A 19,173-nucleotide genomic window follows, 5' to 3' on the forward strand; every position below is an offset into this window, starting at 1 on the left:
TGGTCGTAGGAATGTGAGACCTATGTTCAGAGTTTCCAGTTGCGTTTCCAGTAGTGCACAACCCATCGCGCCCCAGTCATCTGCTTACATCTTTCTGGGTTGAATGTCGACAGTGCCATCCAGCATACACATTCTTGAGCTGCGGTCAAGACATGCGGTCGTGGCCGATCCCAAGCAAAAGGATAGATAACCTCGGGTGAAAACAGCACCACAGGAGCAATAGCTTCGTTGGAAGTAGGATGAAACGCGTTATTTTCTGCGCCGACGGGGGACCGGAGTACGGAGGGCGAGTAATTGATGATGGATCGTCGTAACGAAACTGAACCAGAGATATATTCTATGGAGTCTGATTAATAAATACTATTCGACTATTAAAATGGGTAAGACTTACCAGGCCCCGGAGCTGGAACGGAATGATCCCAGCTTCTCGCTCGAGCCCAATCAACGGCGTCTTGCGCGGCTATAAGCCATAAAGGATGCCCGGGAGCCGAAGCAGCCATAAATGCGTTCGGTATTCCGTGCAGTTTGTGGGATGAGGTTTCCATTGTACCCAGGAATGCTGTTGGAGCACCTGTGAACCTTTGCGCTTTTACTAGAGTGTCCAAAGGAGAGACCGCTTCGGAGTCAATATCAGCGTATATCCCGCCAAAAGTGTACCTGTAGGAATCACAGTTCAGGGCGTTCGCAAGAAATATTATGAGACGTAATCACATATACAAACTCCGTGTAAAGTGGGCTCGATAGATATCAGAGGGTAAGGCTTCATAAGCTTTAAGCCATTCCGGATAGAAAGTTTCAACTAGGGCCCGATTGTCACCATTGTCCCATAGTACGTAAGTCCACTTTGAGTATGCGGATCGCCATGATGTCACTAGTGAATGATAGACGGGGGGCACGTCTTGCGCCTTCCAGCTTTGATGAATAATCTCGCCTGGGACTATCGAAGAAGAAACCGCCCTTCCCTCTCGGATCGCAAGAAAATGGGCCATAAGTGACGAAGCATTAATAGACGGAGCGAGGTCGGTAGTGTATACTGTTTTACTCGCATATTCGGGGTATATAGAACGGCAAATTGCACTACGAATAGGTGTGGAGCCGAATTCAAGTAGGCTCAGAGCGATCAAAGAGGCCATAAGGATGGCGGCAACTGTGATACGAATGTACGCTTTGGTTGGTATGCGCACAGTTCTCATGGTAGACTGAGCCTAAGCGGGGGGGATAACGGAGGAAGGGCGACAGGCTGGGGAAACACGCGTTATATTATTAGCGTTCTGAGGCTAGAGTATATGTACGCATTTGAAAACTGGGTAGGTTGGCTAATGCGATGCTCCCGCAGTCAGTTTTGAATCCCGGCAGATCAACTCTATGCTCAACAGAGCATCTGTTTTTAGAAAAGAGTGATTGAATGACGTTAATCGGCCCTTCTTAACGTGACCAAACCGCGTAATGACGAGAGTACGCAACGTGGAATTGAGAACAGAAAAAGTCATGGCAGGGAACCGATAAAAACATTCTATTGAACAAGACTTTAGATTATGATTAAAGTTCTCCTTACTTTGCCCATAAATACTCCAGTTTACCACGGGCTGCGTTTCTTAGTCATCGTTTCTATCGAACACATGTATCCCTGTGTTTCTCGCACGTATCACACGCCTACAGTGTGTGAATCATCTTTGTTTGATTGCACACAAGCGACTTTATTCATCGCATTAAACCATCTCAATTTTACTTCTTTATTTTCTAGGTCTTTCAACGAGCTCAGTATCGCTTCATTCATACTGCGTATATACACTTGAGCTATTGATCTTTTATCTAGTTCAATACATTCTCACCGACTATAGCGTCCCAAATCATTTGTATATTGCATACAGCACGGTTCAAGGCCTCGACATATATCTGGGGCGCAGTCGATCAATATTGACCCAGGAACCCCGCAGCACAATATTGATAGCGGAGACAGAACTCGGAACATTGTATTCCGCTTGGCCCGCGTTCAGAGGTTTATCCACATACACTCTCCTTTTGGTAGACCCTTGATGACTGCTTACCAAAGTGGTTACTGGGTTGCCCTGCTACTATAGGTTCTGTCAAGGCAATGGTCTTTGACCGCGTGTGTTCGAATCGCACAGTAGTCGTTGTTTTTTGTGAATGCAGTCAAAGACCCCCGAATAAAATGGTGTGAATTGGCTTTACTAGCGATGAATGCTCCAAGGCTCAAACTCCAGCTGGTTGAGTGGAGTAAAACATACATGCGTGGGCCACCCCAATGGGTTTGTGTTCAAGATACAACTGTAGTCATTCTCGCTTATGTCATGTATTAGAATCACCAGATATAACAATTGGTATGATTGATTTGTGAATTACTATGCGTTAAGCAACCCCAAGGAAGACACGGCACTACTATTGACACAATTGGACCACATGTGAAATACAGGGTATATCATAGACCGAAGAATAAAGGCAACAACATAAAAAAACGGGCTAGTCATGAAATACAATCAACGAAACGTGGGAGTGATCCTGAGGGATGGTTGAAGTTAGCGCCAAAAATCAGTGTGACAGTATATGAGCTTACTGGGGAGTGATTACAGCGATCTTCTTCAATTGGACTACGTACACTTGTGGTTCCTGCCCAGACTCAGCTAGTTCTATCGAGAACTAACAAATAAACTCAACATTAGATTCAGAAAGGTCAAGTTGCTCAAAACATTGGCTCACCTCTTGTCGGCTGCTGACATTCAGGCGCCGATTTGAGTACAACATCTTCTTTCCATCGAAGCTTGGACGTGCAAGGACTGGGAAGATTTGTGGAGCGACCTGCTTCTGGAGGATATCGAAAATGTTCTTCCTGGTGATGGGGGAAAGAGATTCGGAAGGAGAAATCCCTAAAAACAATGATAAGCAGCTGCCGTCATTCATTGGGATAGCCATCACTTACGAACTAAACAATTCAGAGAGTTGAAGAGGGGCAAAACAATTATGTTAGGATAACACCTTTCTATACTGTGGTGATACGTACCATCATATTGATATACACTGTTTTCAGGCAATCGAGCTCCGTAGTTCTCACTCGTAAGAAGAATAGGCGAGGTGAGCGGTTGGATGTAAGCGCTACTCGTAGTTCGCGCCGTAGAAATCTTTGCGGGCTTCGGGGCCTTGGCCCGGATAATCTTATCGTTCAAGACTGGTACCAGGTTAGGCTTAGGTGGTGTGGTAATCTTCGAAGTCGCTTTAGTTTCCCTTGAAGGCGAAGGTGTATGAGGTTGAGAGGTCTTGTTTGGCACTGAACCCGACTCTTTGGGGGAGCGCTTCGGTCGAGAGCGATGACTAGAATCGCCAGAGGTGCGATCACGAGACGAAGGTGGAGTTGTCGCAGTGACCGGTATCGCTGTTCCGTGGGATCGTGGAATACTAGTACTGCCTAAACAATCTCCTCGGGCCGATTGTGTATGACTCCAGTTCTCATAGGTGGGGATGTTACGGGAGCCTGTGAACTCGAATCTAGATACCTGTGGGACGGAACGCACAGGGCTCCTAGCGGGAGCATTGGTCGTAGGGGGCATGGCTGGGGATGCAATACGCTGTTTAAGGATTCCGCGGGGAGCAGGCTTGGGCTCCCGATCGACATTAGGCGCTTGAGGAGTGTATGCGGGTAGCGAGTCCTCTGAAGATCGAGGAGACTGGAAAGCGACAGATGGGGTGTTAGGTGCTGGGGTGACAACTCGAGTGGGGTCTGAGGGGCGTTTCACAGGGCGTTCACTCTTCTCGTTGGTGAGAATGCTTTGAGCATGGTGTGGTGTCTGAGGAATGGGTAGTACCGTGTCATCGGGCCTGGGCGGGCGTCGTGGCTGTGGAGAATCTGTTTTCGGCTTTATGGACGGTTGGTCCGTCCTCATCGAGACGACAGGAATGATCGGAGGCATGGTCGAAATAATCGGGGTGCGGGCTGATGCTGTCTGCTCATCGGAACGTGTAGGAGCAGTAACTGAATCCCGTGCTAGAGGTACCCTAGGTTTGACCGGTGGGATGGATGTTACCATAGTGGGTTGATACGGCCATCTCGACCATGTTGTCCTCTCCATCGCAGGCGACTCAGGCGAAGTTGGCGAAGCTGCCTTACGGATCGGGACGAGCGTGACTTTAGGCCGCCTCTCCCGCTCTCCAGCGACTTTGGGATTATGGGAGACTATAGCCGGTGTTTCGATTGGTTTGGCCGCGACTGGGTTGATCTCCACAATTGTAGGTTCAACCAACTTGACTGACTTGACTTCTACAGGCTTGGTTTCAACCGCTTTGACTTCCGTAGCTATAGTCTCTATAACCTGGACTGCTACAGGCTTGATCTCCATAGGCACTGCCTCTACGGGTTTAACTATGACTGGCTCGACCTCGACCTCCATAATCTTGATCGGCTTGGCTTCCACAGACTTGGTTTCCATAGGTGGGACCTCAACAGGCTTGGCTTCCACAGGCTTAATCTCGATCGAGGGTGAAGACGATCCTCCGAAGCCGAACCATCGCAATGGCGAAAACCCATCCAAAATTCTTGACGATGCCTTCGTAGCCGTGTCAGACTTCGCGGGCACGTCGTTGGTGGGAAGGTCGTTCGACAAAACGATTGGAATGGGTATTTCGTTTGTCGCCGCATTAGGCTTGGACTCGAGCTCTGCTTGGGCAGGGGGTTGTTTGGCCGCCGAGTTGGGATACGGGCTCACTGTAGGGACAGGCGATGGAACAGGGATGGTGATAAGGGGTGGCATAGCGGGTCGCATTGTCGTTTTCTCAGCTGGCGAGGGGGAACTGGTGTCGATAGATGTAATAGAAGACGCCAATCTACCACGCTTTGGTGACTGTGATTCCTGGGGTACAGCAGCGGCCTCACGTCCGGACAAATCGAGGTCATGCGAGTATTGACTTGCTCGCTCGCTGACGGGCGATGGGGAAAGAGGAATGATGACCTCTGCTAAATCGATGTGCTCGAAGGTGGGGCGGACCGGGCTGGGAGCGGGACTGATAGGCATCGGAAGCGCTTCATAAATCTCGTCCTGTTTGGTCGTGCTAGGCGTTACCGATCGGAGAGGGGTGAAGGCTTCGTGAGCTACTGATGTGGTTGATGGTGGCCGGGGGCTTAGGACAATAGACCGAGGGGGAGAAGAAGCAATGGATGGAATACTTGTGACTGGGGATTGCGGTAGATCAACGAGTATAGGCTCAGGTTCGGGATCAGACAAAGTTTCGGGCACAAATTCAACGATATCGAGCTCCGCGGTCGATGGTGCCGGTTGAGAAGGTACTAGATTGCTGTGAGACAGTTGGGCAACGCTGATAGTAGAAGTAGCCTCTGCGTATTGGTCATCAAGGAGCTCGATAACCTCGATCTTAGGAGTTAACTCCATCTGGCTGTTGGGGAGCTCGATAATCTCAATCTTGGGAGTTGCCTCCATCTGAATCGGGGACTCGAGTAGCTGGATCGAAGGTGTAACGATAGGTCGTGATTCCTCCATCTCTAATTGGGGCGTATCAACGAGGGTCACGGGAGCCTCCAAGGGAAGAGGTGGTGTGGGCACTCGTTCCTCGACCAGAGTCGGAACCGAAACTACATCTTTGGTCTTCTTGCCTTTCTTCTTCCTGGGTGCAGTAGGGCTTGAAACCACAACGGTCTCTTCGATAACCTCATCTCCACCCACTGTGATCACGGATGGAACCTCAGGCTTCGTAATTTCGGCCACTGGCTCTTCAATCGCCAGGCTGGGGTCGGTTCTTCAACAATAACAGTGGCTGTCCAATAATTAGTACATAGTTTCTCTATATATATATTTAAAAAGAAAATGTAGTACCTTTAGCTGCACCCTTCCGCTTGCTCTTCTTCTTTGGGGACTTGCTCGTAGAAGGTACGGTTTGTTTCGTTTCCAGAACTGGCGGCTCCTTCGGCACTTCGACCGGCGATACCGCAGGTTCAACCACTCGTTCAACTGAATGCTCATCTTCAACACCGGGAATAGGGGTGGGGGTGCAGATGGGGGTAATAGTAAGGGAGGGCCCTACCACCTCAATCCTTTCGATGACAGGTTCGTCTGTAGGAGACATCACGACCGGCTCCGCCTCCAGAACTGGCTCGGTAGGAAATCCGAAGACCGGCTCAGGCGCAGGTTCGACTGGAAGCTCGGGTACAAATTCGATCACTGGCCCTGAATTGACTCCCACAGAAGACTCAATTGCTAGTTCTACGATTGCTTCAACTTCTGGTTCGGGCTGAGTCTCGAGTACCGGGCTGAGTTTCGGGGAAGATTCAACGGGGAGGGGCGCAAGTATAGGCTCAGGTGTGGGTTCTATGGGGGAGGCCACGGTAGCTTCGATGGGGGTGTCCATGAGGGGAGACAATTGTGCGATCTCAACCGGATCAGATACCAGTTCAGCTGCCAGTTCAGCTGGCTTGGGGAGCTCCTGTGAGACAACCTTGGGGGTTTCGGCATCTTCGCCTGGGGTGGCTGGATGGAGAACATAAAAATTCATTTCACGAGAATAGAGCCATGGCACATACCTGTACGATTCTCTTCGTTCTTTGTCAGCTCCTCTACCACCGGAGAACGTGCGACTTCAACTACTGGCTCGTTCAAGATGGGTTCAGTCACCTCGAATTCGACAAATTCGGGCTCGGTAGCCACGGTCTCAACAACCTTGGGCTCGTCGACTTTGGGCTCGTCAACCGGGTATTCAGCATATGCGGACTCGAAGGCAATGGGCTCAGTGACAATAGGCTCAACCGGCACAGGCTCGACGATCATAGGCTCGGTCACAACAGGTTCCGCTTCCACAGGCCCAGCCACTACAGATTCAACCGCAACCGGCTCTGAGACCTCAATAACCTTCAGCTCAGGTTGTTCTACCTTCGCTTCGGAGACAGGCGGTACATCGTCAATCGGTGAAGCAGCGTGGATAGGTGCGGTCGAGCTCTTGCGCTTCTTCTTCTGCTTGGATTTCTTCCCCTTGGTTGGAGACACTGGCTCCTCTTGGATGGTACGTCTTGAACAACCTGGGGAGTAGGTTCCGGTTCTGGCTCCTTGGGAGTTTCAGGGACTATCGGTACCTCCGCGGTCGGAGAGGGCACGGTGACCTCTGGGATTGGTTCCACCTAACGCATCTATCAGTAAATTTCATGTAAAATAAAAATAAACCTTACTTGCCTTTGGTTCAATGGGAGTAGGGATCGGACTCTCTGCCTTTTCATTGCCCCAAACTGGCTTGACCTCGAGTGACGCAGGATCCGGCCTGGAGAACGGCCATGAAATGGGCTCCGATACGGAAACTGGCTCTGATTTAGAAGCAGGTTCCGATTCAGGCGCAGGTTCAGATGTAGTCTCGGGGATAGCAGGAACCGGTTCGCTGGGTGCAGCGCCCTTCTTGCCCTTCTTCTTTTTCTTCTTTGACGGAGTAGCAGGAGTTATAGGGGTCGCAGGGGTTGCGGGAGTAGGGGGCAAAGGAGACTTGGGCTTGCGAGAGCCGTCGGCTTGAAGAACGTCAATTGAAAGTTTGGGAGCCACCGGTTTCTCAGTGGAGATTTCGGTTCCTTCCGCTGGGACAGGTTCGACAGTTGGAGGCTCGATAGGCGAGGGAGGAAGAAGCTGAGAAAATGCCTCGGTGGGAGGTTCGAGTATGGAAGGGACCGTCACAGATTCGACAACAGGTTCGCTCATTAACTCAGCAGGGGCTCGACTGCCGGCTCGAGAGATTCAGTTGCCACCTCCGCCACCTCGACCACCGGCTCAACGACAGACTCCGACGTTGGTTCAATGGGATACCGAATACAGGCTCGACAACCGGCTCCATGGTGGATTGAGATGACTCGGGAACCACCTCGAGAGTCGGTTCGGGAGTTGACTCGGGAGTCAATTCAGGAATCAGTTCGACAGTAGGCTCAACGGTAGGCTCAACGGTAGGCTCAACGGTAGGCTCAACGGTAGGCTCGACAGTAAGCTGAGCAACCGGCTCTACAGTAGTCTCGGGAGTAGGCTCGACAACCACCTCGACTCCAGGCTCTTCCCACGGCTCCACGGTCGGTTCTATCGAAAGCACAGCTGGTGGCTCATCACGTGGCTCAGGCACGGGCGTCTCGGTGGCTTCTGGTGCAGGAACTTCATCATGCGTAGCAGGCGATACGGGCTCATCCACATGGGGCTCTATGATAGGCCCCTCAACAGGCGACAATACAACAGGCTCTTCCACAGAAGGTGGCGCAGCAGGTTCCTCCGCGACAGCGTCTACTATTCCTTTCTCCTCAACTGGCGTCAGAACAGGCTCACTCGTAATTAGCGGCTCGACTTGGGGCTCATGATTTAGGACTTCGTCTTGGGGTACGGGCTCCTGCGCGACTTCCGCGAGATCTGAGGGGTCGGCAATCGTCTTATCGTCTGGAGTGGCTGCTCCCGGTTCAAGTTCGGAACGGGTGGGAGAAGGAAGAGGGGCAGTTACTTCCAAGGCAGCGGCAGGTGTAGTGATAGGAGGAGGGGAAGCGACGAAGGGTTTAATGCCTGGGAGATTCGTAACAGGGATATTGGCCTTAAAGCTGTGGGAAAGGTGGGAATAGTGGGAGTGTCGATATTGATGGGAAGCTCAGGCAAAGCAACGGCCTCTGGCTCGCCGACGAGCGAGTCCAAGTCCTGATTCTCGTTCTCTCCGACTTGCGAATCCAAGTCGTTCGGCTCACTTCCTTCAATAACCGAGGACAAGTCGTCGTCGCGCTGGCTCTCGAACCTCGTCTCGTTCTTCTCCCCCATGGGCGTTGACATGGGACTAGGCCCAGGTCCCGGCCTGATCCCTCCAAATCCTCCGCCTCCGAATCCAAAACGCCCTCCATTAATCCGATTGGTAGTACCGAGGCCGGCTCCAAAACTAAAGCTACTGGGAGTCCTAGGCGATGTGGTATTGATAGATGTCTTGGGCAGCGGCGCAGAAGTGGACCGCATGTCCGCGAGCGATGGTCGTTCAGTTTCAGAGGCATTGCCATCTCGCACCGTTACAGGGGACTCGCTCCGTCGACGATCCGGAGCGGCAGGTTGAGTTTGGAGCCGGAGTCCCGTGCTGGCCGTTTTGGAGCCGATAGGGGCCTCCTGGTTATCAAACTTGGAGACCAACTTCCCAGCCTTTCCGGTTTCGGCCGTGCTCTCGCGTGGCGGCGGCGAGAACGCGCTCGTGACCATGGCCTGATCCGGTGTTCGCGGTGGGTTCTGCTCGGTTGGCATCGTCATCGAGGTCGGTAAAGGCAAAGGCAAAGGTTGAGCTTGAGTGTGAGATTGAGTTGACACAGAGGGCGAAATCGGAGAGACACCCGAAATGGAAGTGGGAGTGACGGGCGACGATGCCTTGGGCGTTTCTGCTTCTGCCTTCGGCCCCGATGGGCCATCTTTGTTCGTGGCAGTGGCCGCCTTTTGCTTCAAAGCGGCCATCCTGGCCTCGAAAGACGTCATGCCTCTAGTAGGCCGATTGGGGGAAGAAGGGGCAGCATCGGAGTTGGAATTGGAATTAGTGGGGCCCGCTGTAGAAGATTGAGCGACCCGCTCAACAGAGGGGGATCGGACAGGCGGGGCGCGAGCGGGAGGGCCAGGACCAGGCACGGGAGTAGAAGCGGGAGTGGGACCAGGAGCGGGAGCAGGGGTAGGGGATGGCTCGTCGCCTATGGCCTGTTCAAATGTTTCGCGCGCTTTGTTGAGCCAACCCCAACCAGACGATTTGGCCTGTTTCGAAGAGGCTGCTGCACCCCAAGACATCCCAGACGCGTTTTTAGGAGTTGACTTTTGCGGCGAGCCAAAGCCAAAGTTGAAGCCAGATGTCGTTGTCGTCGGAGTCTGAGCAGGCGCTGTTGAGCCGAACCCGACGCCGCCCGGTCCACGAGCGGGAACTCCCGAAGTAGGCGAAATTGATGGCGCATTTGGTCGGGCAGGATTATTGGAAAAGGCACTAGTTCCAGTTGTGTGAGAGTCGTATCTAAACTGAGCACCTCCTAGGTTCTCGCCAGCAGAACTCGGCGTCTCTTTTCTCGCGCCTCCGTTGACAAGTCCATCAGACACAAGATTGGTATTAATAGCAGGGGCTTTACTTCCAGCAATATGCGCAAGAGGGGTATTATCGTCGTCCGAGGGCCTAGGAGGTAAATCCATAGGTTCGCCTAGCAAAGGGAGAAAACAAGAGTTTGTTGGTCAGATCAGAATAGCCAAACAAGTACAAGCAATTAAACGTGCCGTTTGGCTCTGTTGTGTCCTTATTCGGTGTATGCTTGTCGACTGCTACTGCCCTGGATGGAGTTACAGGGTCCATCTTAACCTCGGACAGATCTGCCGCGTCTGAATTTGGGAGTTCATTAGATGAATTTGGAGCGCGTCGGGAGTGACCTCCGCAGTGAGTGGCGGCGGCACGGTTTCGGAAGCCTTGTCGTCATTCAAGACTGCATTACTCTACCAAGAAAAAAAGAAGACGCTCGTCAAAGTGTGGCACCAGAACCAGGCGAATATATCTACCTTGGAAACACCCTCCCCCGATTGAGCTCTGTTGAAGCGACTTGGACGTTGTCGGCCGAGCTACTATCTTGGGCGTCTGGCGAGGGAGAATCGTCCGCAGTCGGTTTCATAACGTCATCATGAGCCACGGCTGGCTCGTCCTCGTTCAGTCCCCATGCGTCGCCTTCGACGTCTTGTTCCCGTGCTGAATCGAGCGTACCGTCGAGAGGCTTCAAAATTTCGGGTTCATCCGAGGACGGCTTCGTGATATTCGCATTTGCATTGGCCTCTGAGTTGCCGGCGGTATCGATCTCTCAGTAGTCGTGGGCTGGGAGACAGGATCATCGTTGGCTCGGGCAGCGGCGGAGGCGGCTTTCTTTGCGGCGGCAGCAGCTTTCTTCTTCTGGCCCTTCGATTTGGGAGCGGAGGGAGCTTCGGCAATGGGCGTTGTCGGGCTTTTAGCAGAGCCTTCAGTCGGACTGGTCGCATTCCTTATCTCATCTGTGTGCGCCGGAATGAAATTATGATTTTATAGCCACAGCCGAGACAGAAGTCCGGTAAATATGAGTCGTACCCGTCATTGATAGCAAGAGACGACACACATACCAGACGACAAGTCCTTCTGCTCCTCTAGTGGTTTGACCGAGGGCATGTCAGACTCGAGGTATTATTATGTGGGGCTCCGAGATACAGTACCTTTGCCAAAGCTCGATGCCGTGGGGCTAGCATCCACATCCGATGATCCTCCGTTAGTTGCCGGAAGGATTGTCGGGGCCGTAGTAGTCCTCTTATTCGCTGTCTTCTTCTTACCCATACTGTTAGGTCAATGTGGTGGAACGAAGTGGCGAACTGAGATAGTCACTGGCAGACTGGAGCAAATGCTCTAAGGCGACCAGCGTTTGAGCCCCACCGACTTTTAGGGGGTTAGCTGAGCCACACCCAACACGTGGGCGCTGACCCCAGATTTGCAAGCGCCTCTCACAAACAGAAGAGTTCATCGAAAAGAGCGGAAGACATGATCGAGGCACAACTCATACCGCGGAGCTATCGCGACTGAGGACGATAGATTGCAAATCGGTCGATTGCACTACTCTACACTGCCGATAACCCTGCCAATCTTTCTTCGAGCGATGATATTCTCGTCTCCAAACCCTCCACGTTGCGAGTGATAGTTCCCGAGTTGTCGCTGATACTGCCTTCAAGGCCCTTGACTGCCTCTTCGAGATCGGCTAGGCCTGCCCTTAGCCTCCGCTGGTCTTCCTCCAGACCGCTGACGGCATCCCCAAAGCCGGCGGCTGAAGCGTGGAGCGCACTCAATGTTCGTAGACGGGCTAGAACGGCGGGGATAGTCGTGATGTGTGGTGCGAGTCGTTGTAGGAGGGCGCAAGTTCGGCCAATGCAGGGGGCAATGGTGCCCCAGGGCCCGAAGGGGTCCCGGATGCACTGTAGCGTTCCAAGTCGGTCAATAGCAATTTGAGACGACGCGAGATAGAGTCGATATGGCGAGGCTGAGCCAGGAGAGTAGGAGATTGGATATCCGTGTCAAGTGGGGTAGAAGCGGCTGGGGCAGGGGCGATGACTGTACAAGGTCTAGTAAAGAACACCAAACAATCAAGATAAACCACACTCACTTCATCGAGCGATGTTCCCGAAGCACCGATAAGTTTCTCAAGTTGCGCAATACGCTGTCCATATCGACTACTCCTCCACCATGTGGATGGCAATCTCCGGCTGGGCGCTGTGGGGGACCACGTTCCGCACTGAGCTATCGGCCTCGGGCTTTGCCTTATCCTTGTTCTTGCCGTTGGCCATGGCGTTGATTAACCTTGTACGACTACCAATACCAGTTAATCTCCCTCGCATGTCGCTCAGTTCCCGCATAAGCTCAGTTGGTTCATCCTTCGAATCTGTTGACCCCACAGCTTCGGCTTCGAGTTGGCCAATTCATTCTTCATAAGTTCAATCCGCTGAGATAGAGGTAGGTTTGAGCGTGAAGGTGAGGGGGACCTGGAAGACGAATATGACGAATCAGGATACGAGTAGAGCTCGCGCTGGCGGCCTATCTCGACAAATCAGTGAGGAACACGTTTGCGTTGGATAGGGGGACATACGAGCTCTCCTCTCTGCGTGTCTGAAGAATCGACCCGAGGTCTCTGTCGATGGCAGCGGTTCGTTGTCAAGCTCACCCTGACCCGGTCGATTAGCAGTGCCCCTAACGCGAGCGGCATCTTTTTCGTCATCAGATTCGACCTAGTGAATATGCAGCTTGAGATACAGTGTACGTAGCCATGTGCTTACCTCAGTAGGCGATGGTGGAACGTCCGGGGTTTCATAGACATCATGCCCCTCTAGGTCCTACGCGTATGTTCTAAAAATGAGATTATCTCAGCTAAATATTCGCGTCACTCACTATGTCAGGCAAGTTCGCGTACTTGGCTGCACTCATCGCGTCGTTGCCGGTTTGGGAGGTTATGGGTCAGGAAACACGCTGAACCTGGCCAGAGACACGCTTTACGTAACAGACGATCTAAGCGCCGAGCTCATATAAATTATAACAAACATTTGGCCGGCAAGGACCGGGCATCTGGTCTCGAGTACAACCATCATCGGATCTTAACATAAGTTATACTATGGACTCTCAGATTCAAGCCAAAGTCAACGAGTGGCTTGCATTCGACAAGGTAGGCTATTTCCTACTTTAGCGATCTCTGCCGTGCACCCACGTTGCGCATCTAGAACCCAGCTACGCGCGCCGAGATCGAGTCGCTTCGGGATGCGGGGAACACGGAAGAGCTCAAGCGACGACTCATGTAAGGAAAAACCTATATGACTTATTTCTGCTTATCTTTGCAAATAGGAAGCGAATCGAATTCGGTACAGCTGGTAAGTCCATCGCCGGCAAGCGAGTGTTGTCTAATAGAGTCCGAAGGTCTCCGAGGACTCATGGCTGCTGGTTTCTCTTGCATGAATGATTGATTGTCATTCAGGCATCTCAGGTAAGCCTCATTTCCATATTCCAAACATAAAATAACAATCATATTGTATACTAGGGACTCTGTGCCTATGTCCTCCAAAATGTTCCAAATGCGACTGAGCGCGGTGTCGTCGTCGGTCACGACCATCGTTACAACTCTGAGAAATGGGCCCAACTGACGGCTGCGGCGTTTGTCTCCAAGGGATTCAAGGTTTATTTGTACAAGGGCATTGTGCACACCCCTCTGTAGGTTGCTGAAGCTCCGCCCCTGGTGCACGGGCTGACATGACGTTACCGCTATGAAGAGTACCATATACAGTCAGCAAACTGAACGCTGCAGCGGGAGTTATGATCACTGGTGCGTTGATTTGGTCTTGTGCTTGTCGCATTGGACGAGTGCTTATCGGCATATACGCAGCGTCACATAACCCTAAAGTATGGCATTAGATTCATACCTTTAGTCAGCGCTGATTAGCTACTTAGGACGATAACGGCTATAAAGTCTATTGGGAAAACGCCGTCCAGGTAGAGCGAATGCTTTATTAAGCTTAAGCACTAATTCAAACTGGCCTCTGAAATAGATCATATCCCCACATGATGCCGGTATCGCTGCCGCTATTGAAGCTAATCTCCGGCCCATTGCGTGGGATTTACATTCTTAGCCAATGTGGACAATCTAGTCATTGACCGCACTGAAGAAATGACAGTTGCGTATCTTGGTTATATCGCATCACTTAGTCGTACCAGGTACTTGATTCCCGCTTTCACCCGTTGTTCAATCGAACCACTAAGATTGGCGTCTGCAGGGAAACAAATGCTTCAGTCCTCTCAAGTTTACCAATACCTCCATGCATGGAGTTTCTCGGGCATCATCGACCGAGCAAATAAAGTATTCGATTTTAAACCTTTGGAGCATGTAAAAGAACAACAAGATCCCAATCCGGACTTTCCACTGTTGCTTTCCCTAATCCTGAAGAAAAGGTATGCGTTTTCTTCATTTTTACTTTAAAGAAAAGTGCATATACACTTGTTTTAGGTGCATTGGTACGTACAAATGATGATATCCCGTGGAGGATTACAAACACAGTAAATTGAATATTGTAGGACTTGGCAATCAAGACTGCGAACGCATCTGGTTCGTCGTACGTGTTTGCACAAGATCCTGATTCCGATCGATTCGCTGCCGCTCAGAAAAAGTAAGTATACCACGCGCAACGGGCAGCGAGTCATGCTCATGCTAAAATAGGCCAGACGGAACGTGGTTCGTCTTTTCAGGGGACCAACTTGGAAGCTGTTTGCGGGTGGATATTGAGGGATACAAAGCTTCTGGAAGACCTATTGGTACGTCCTATTTTTTCTGTTAGGCAAGTGAATTGACCTCGGCAAATAGAAAAACTGGCCATGGTTGCCTCTACGGTCAGCTCCAAATTAATCGGTGCAATGGCAGCCAAGGAGGGATTCAAGTTTGTCGAATCTCTCACCGGTGAGCTCTAGTCTCTTTGAACTATAAGAGCCGATGCTATGCGATCCATTGTAGGATTTAAATACATTGGGAATGCAGCTCGTGCGCTCGAGGCCGAGGGATATAATGTACTATTTGGATATGAAGAAGCAATCGGGTTCATGCTTGGTGAAGAAGTTCGTGATAAGGACGGCGTTTCAGCAACGGTATGTAGGCTATTCTGACTTGGTCAACTTCTCTAGAGGTTAGCATATATCCTTCAACTGATTGACTTCATGTTAGATGTGCTTTGCGGAATTGGTTTCCTCTCTCCATAGTCGGGAAAACTAGCGACCGATTACTTGGAGGAGATTTATGCACAGTGAGTTAATTTCAACTCGTTGGTTTGCACGTAACTAATATCTTTCCAGGTATGGATATTTCAGGCCAGTCTATATCAGGTTCAAGATTGGGGATCAATTTATTGACGCTTTCTCTAGACAAGCAACAGTTACTTCATTTGCTCCCAATCTGAAATAGTCGACCAAATATTCGCTCGCCTTCGATCATACAATGACCCAGCTTCGGTACTTTTAACCTCCCGCAGATGCATTTTTGGGTACTGACACACTCTTGATTCTGTAGTTATCTAAAGACAAAATGTCTCAATATCCGAAATCAATCGGTGGTCTCACTGTTATGGATATCCGTGACTTGACTACAGGTCATGGGTTCGATAGCAGTGCGCCGCTCCGGACTACGCACCCTCATTGCCTGTCTCAGGAGGACATATGATCACATTCAAGGCAAAGGGAGATGGAGTAGCGATTGTTTTGACGGTTCGGTGAGTCGACTAGGAATACTCTTGTCTTTGTCGCGAGATGCTTACGCAATGGGCTATACAAGTACGAGTGGAACAGAGCCCAAGGTCAGCATTTGGTGTAGGCGATAATTCAGCCATCCTAATAGTAGCTTCATAATAGATCAAATACTATCTAGAAGGCAGTGGTTCTACCCGCGAACAAGTTACGAAAGCGTTGGCTCGAGTGGTTGATGAACTTCGAGACGAGTGGATGCAAGCCAAGTTGCATAACTTAGGAATTCCAGGCGCGTAGTTAATATAATCTAGCATCTAATTCAAGCGTTTGTTCATCGCATACAACGAATTTATATTTCTACACGCCATCGCATCTTATACACTCAACTCTACTTTCTGGGCACCCTTGATTTCATCCTGCCATTTACTGAGCGCGGAGCGACCCACTCTTCCAGGAAAGAGTCAACTTGTTCTGGCGCACGCCCAATAAAAGTCTTTGGGTCTAATAGGGTATCGAGCTGAGGAACGATTGGTGCAAAGAAGGGCTCTGCCTTGATTCGCTTAATCAAGTCATTTTCACCGCCCTCTTCTTTGACCACACGTGCGGCTTGGTGGGACAGCTGGGAAAGGAAAGACGGTCAAGCATTCGGACAGCGTGGCTACTCATGGGTACATACCACACGAATTTGTTCATGAGCTACCTGGCGATCGCCACCCGCCTTCACGATTGCCATAATGATATTCTCAGTCGCCATAAATGGAAGCTCCTGGGAAATCCGGCGTTCGATTACTTTAGGGTATACCACTAACCCTTCCAGAACATTTTGGAGCGTGCTTAAAACGATGTCTGCGGTGAGGAACGCCTCGGGGATAGAAACCCGGCGATTCGCGCTGGTCAAGTCAGAAAAGTTTCGAGGTCTCCTGGAATCAGCCTTACCTGTCATCCAAAGTCCTCTCAAACCATTGGCCAGCACTCGTCATGAGTGCATTCTGAGGAAGGACCATCAAGTGTCTTGCCAGAGAGCATATCCGTTCGCATCGCATAGGATTACGTTTATACGCCATTGCACTCGACCCAATCTGGTCCTTCTCGAATGGTTCTTCTATCTCCTTGAGGTTTGCAAGCAACCTGAGGTCTGTGGCGATCTTGGTCGCTGTTGCACCAAATGATGCCAAGGGCTGCAGACATCGATATCAATTTTACGGGAGTAGGTCTGGGAGGTGACTGGGTATGCAAACGGAAACCCGAGGAGCTCTGTTACACGTTTGTCCAGTGCGACAACCTATCCATATGATCAGGTAATCTAATGATAATGGTCATGATCAAGCTCGTACTTTTTGGTGGTCTCCGTCAAAAAGGGTCAAGAACGAGGCCTGCGTGCCTGTAGTTCCCTTTACACCACGGAAACCAAGGTCGTCTCTTGCTCGCGAAATGTTCCTCAGGTCCCATAAGAGTTCCTGAAACCATTCCTGCGTTGGGTTTATTTCACAGGCAGCTCAAGTTCAAATTTACCTGGATCCAAAGGTTGCACGCTTGCCGACCGTGGTCAGCTGTGCTGGTTGGAAATGGGTGAACCCAAGAGTAGGCAGTGCTCTATACTCATTTGCAAAATTGGCCAATCGGTCGATAACTATTGCCAGTCGGGAGAGCAACAAATCGCACGCCTCCCGCAGTAGGATGAGATCACCATTACTATAGATGAAGCATTGGAGCCTTGTCTCTCGATCAGGCAAATCAGCAACTCACTCTGTCACATAGCATGAGGTAGCTCCAAGGCTGCACATCATGCGTTTAGCTCACCGAATGATAGACAAGTTCGATACTAACTGAATGATAGGCGCCGCTGCGGTGCGACGGTTCCAAACGTATGTACATGCGCCATCACGTCATGGCGTCTCTTCTTTTCTTCTGCTGCGGCAACTTTGAATTGATCTTCATCGAGCCACTGTGAATGAGAATCCTATTAAGCGCAATGCTGCAATGCACAACTTATGGGGCATACTAGATTGTTTTTCATTTGAGTGATCGCATCGTCTGAGATAGGTAAACCCAACTCTTTCTCGGCGATGGCGAGATTCAACCACAGCTTGCGCCAAGTATGAAAACGCATCTACTCAAATAAAGTTATGTCCCCTGGCTATGAAGATGTTATAGAAGCACCATACTGCGCTCGAGAAGAGATGCGACATTTCTTTGCTTGCATAACGACTGTATCTGTTAGCGAAAAGAGCCATATATTCTGTTAACCATTTACCTTGAAAGTGGCGTTTGGTAGGTGTCCATTTTGTAAGATGAGATGGTCGACAAGATCCCAGAACTTTCAAAGAGATATGATCGACTATGATTGACGGCCGAAAATAATTGAATCAAATCACGTGATGAATCCCACGCATCTTAACTTGATTTTGGGTATGCCGTGGGTATGCCCAGCGAAAACTGAAAATTTCCCTACCCGTAGAACCGCATCCATTATTTTACTTCTACTCTTAACTATACTCTCCATGAGAGGTATGCAAACATCAGATGTAAGCTGCCCAGCTATAGGGTGTACTCAAACTACACCTAATTTGAGCGCCAGTCGGATAGTATGCAGAAAAGCGTGAAAGGGAAATATATAGTACAGTTATTGTAAAGAAAGCTTGATCATCATAACATTGTCCCCGCAACTTTCATATTGGATATTTCAACTCGGTATGAGTCTCTCCTTGACTAAATAAGAAAATAGGGCTCTTACCAAGTATTACTCGTACTTTATTCTTGTTTAGTCAAGGAGAGACCCATGCCGAGTTGAAATATCCAATATGAAAGATATTCTTGCAGTGCCAAGTGCGGTTAACGTTGACAAAGTTATATTTCAACCAGGCACCAACACCCTCGTTTGTACTGGTTTGTACAGCTACGATGCCGGACGACCGTTGTCTTACGGCAGGCCAAGGATTTTCCTATCAGTTCTCTGGCTTCTGCAAGCAATAGGGATCGCGTTTTTAGAAATACTGTTGGACGAACTTCACCCTACCCCCAGTAAAGGTGTACGTTATAGCATTATCGCCATCTTCAATCATTGAGCGGCTCTACATATAATCCGAGATAGTTATGTAAGAATGTATGCATGCCAGTATCATTTCATCCCATATCATTCTCCATCCGGTAATGGGCGGGCGACATATCAACCAAGGCGATAAGGACCAGGAGAGACAATAGGGAGAAAAATTGAACTCTGCCGAAAATTTTACCACTGTTGAGATACACGAAAAACGGCGATGACAACGAAAAACATTTGGATAGATATATCTAACGGATTTGTACCTTCATATCGAACGCTACCGTATCATGTGCTATGGTAATTATGTAGCTACTCTGGTTCTAGACTGGTTAGTACTCGTCATTAAGCTCATACAAGTGGATGGAGACGCAAGCGAGATGAATGGGTACGAAGCGACCACGACCGAG

At 50.2% G+C, this 19,173-nt stretch overlaps 5 protein-coding genes and 1 pseudogene across 6 annotated transcripts; 2 read left to right on the top strand and 4 right to left on the bottom strand.

The window, feature by feature from the left end:
• Window positions 1–26: 26 nt before the first annotated feature.
• On the bottom strand, window positions 27–1,193 carry RhiXN_07056 (Glycosyltransferase sugar-binding region containing DXD motif; the record flags this gene model as incomplete). The annotated part of the gene is made up of 3 exons (XM_043326872.1): window positions 27–337; window positions 392–657; window positions 718–1,193. 3 exons carry the CDS (start codon window positions 1,191–1,193, stop codon window positions 27–29), a joined length of 1,053 nt encoding a protein of 350 aa, XP_043185344.1.
• Window positions 1,194–2,038: 845 nt separating this feature from the next.
• Window positions 2,039–2,135, top strand: RhiXN_12428 (annotated as a pseudogene). Its single transcript has one exon. The product of its transcript is annotated as a tRNA-Ser (tRNA).
• A 363-nt stretch (window positions 2,136–2,498) lies between these two features.
• On the bottom strand, window positions 2,499–11,304 carry RhiXN_07057 (uncharacterized protein; the record flags this gene model as incomplete). Its single annotated transcript, XM_043326873.1, has 14 exons — window positions 2,499–2,520; window positions 2,576–2,658; window positions 2,719–2,885; window positions 3,020–5,728; window positions 5,838–6,488; window positions 6,542–7,033; window positions 7,088–7,132; window positions 7,181–7,720; window positions 7,776–8,556; window positions 8,625–10,162; window positions 10,325–10,448; window positions 10,523–10,801; window positions 10,828–10,991; window positions 11,187–11,304. The coding sequence occupies 14 exons, from the start codon at window positions 11,302–11,304 to the stop codon at window positions 2,499–2,501; spliced, it is 7,713 nt and encodes a 2,570-aa protein (XP_043185345.1).
• A 278-nt stretch (window positions 11,305–11,582) lies between these two features.
• Window positions 11,583–12,936, bottom strand: RhiXN_07058 (dynamitin domain-containing protein; the record flags this gene model as incomplete). Its single annotated transcript, XM_043326874.1, has 8 exons — window positions 11,583–11,760; window positions 11,829–12,069; window positions 12,118–12,175; window positions 12,201–12,324; window positions 12,411–12,549; window positions 12,602–12,740; window positions 12,789–12,845; window positions 12,901–12,936. 8 exons carry the CDS (start codon window positions 12,934–12,936, stop codon window positions 11,583–11,585), a joined length of 972 nt encoding a protein of 323 aa, XP_043185346.1.
• A 184-nt stretch (window positions 12,937–13,120) lies between these two features.
• RhiXN_07059 (phosphoglucomutase/phosphomannomutase, alpha/beta/alpha domain protein) lies at window positions 13,121–16,020 on the top strand (the record flags this gene model as incomplete). The annotated part of the gene is made up of 24 exons (XM_043326875.1): window positions 13,121–13,171; window positions 13,227–13,300; window positions 13,352–13,373; window positions 13,478–13,486; window positions 13,541–13,710; window positions 13,770–13,822; window positions 13,883–13,899; window positions 13,948–13,989; window positions 14,046–14,067; window positions 14,127–14,211; window positions 14,257–14,445; window positions 14,501–14,508; window positions 14,569–14,606; window positions 14,656–14,660; window positions 14,711–14,805; window positions 14,855–14,947; window positions 15,002–15,132; window positions 15,244–15,287; window positions 15,337–15,355; window positions 15,406–15,492; window positions 15,551–15,647; window positions 15,689–15,749; window positions 15,812–15,833; window positions 15,889–16,020. The coding sequence occupies 24 exons, from the start codon at window positions 13,121–13,123 to the stop codon at window positions 16,018–16,020; spliced, it is 1,566 nt and encodes a 521-aa protein (XP_043185347.1).
• Window positions 16,021–16,111: 91 nt separating this feature from the next.
• Window positions 16,112–18,006, bottom strand: RhiXN_07060 (adenylosuccinate lyase; the record flags this gene model as incomplete). The annotated part of the gene is made up of 11 exons (XM_043326876.1): window positions 16,112–16,342; window positions 16,400–16,613; window positions 16,660–16,876; window positions 16,927–17,005; window positions 17,058–17,160; window positions 17,236–17,415; window positions 17,470–17,499; window positions 17,547–17,668; window positions 17,726–17,833; window positions 17,889–17,931; window positions 17,978–18,006. 11 exons carry the CDS (start codon window positions 18,004–18,006, stop codon window positions 16,112–16,114), a joined length of 1,356 nt encoding a protein of 451 aa, XP_043185348.1.
• Window positions 18,007–19,173: the final 1,167 nt, after the last annotated feature.

Source organism: Rhizoctonia solani, chromosome 13, assembly GCF_016906535.1.
Source record: "Rhizoctonia solani chromosome 13, complete sequence".
Lineage (NCBI taxonomy): Eukaryota > Fungi > Basidiomycota > Agaricomycetes > Cantharellales > Ceratobasidiaceae > Rhizoctonia > Rhizoctonia solani.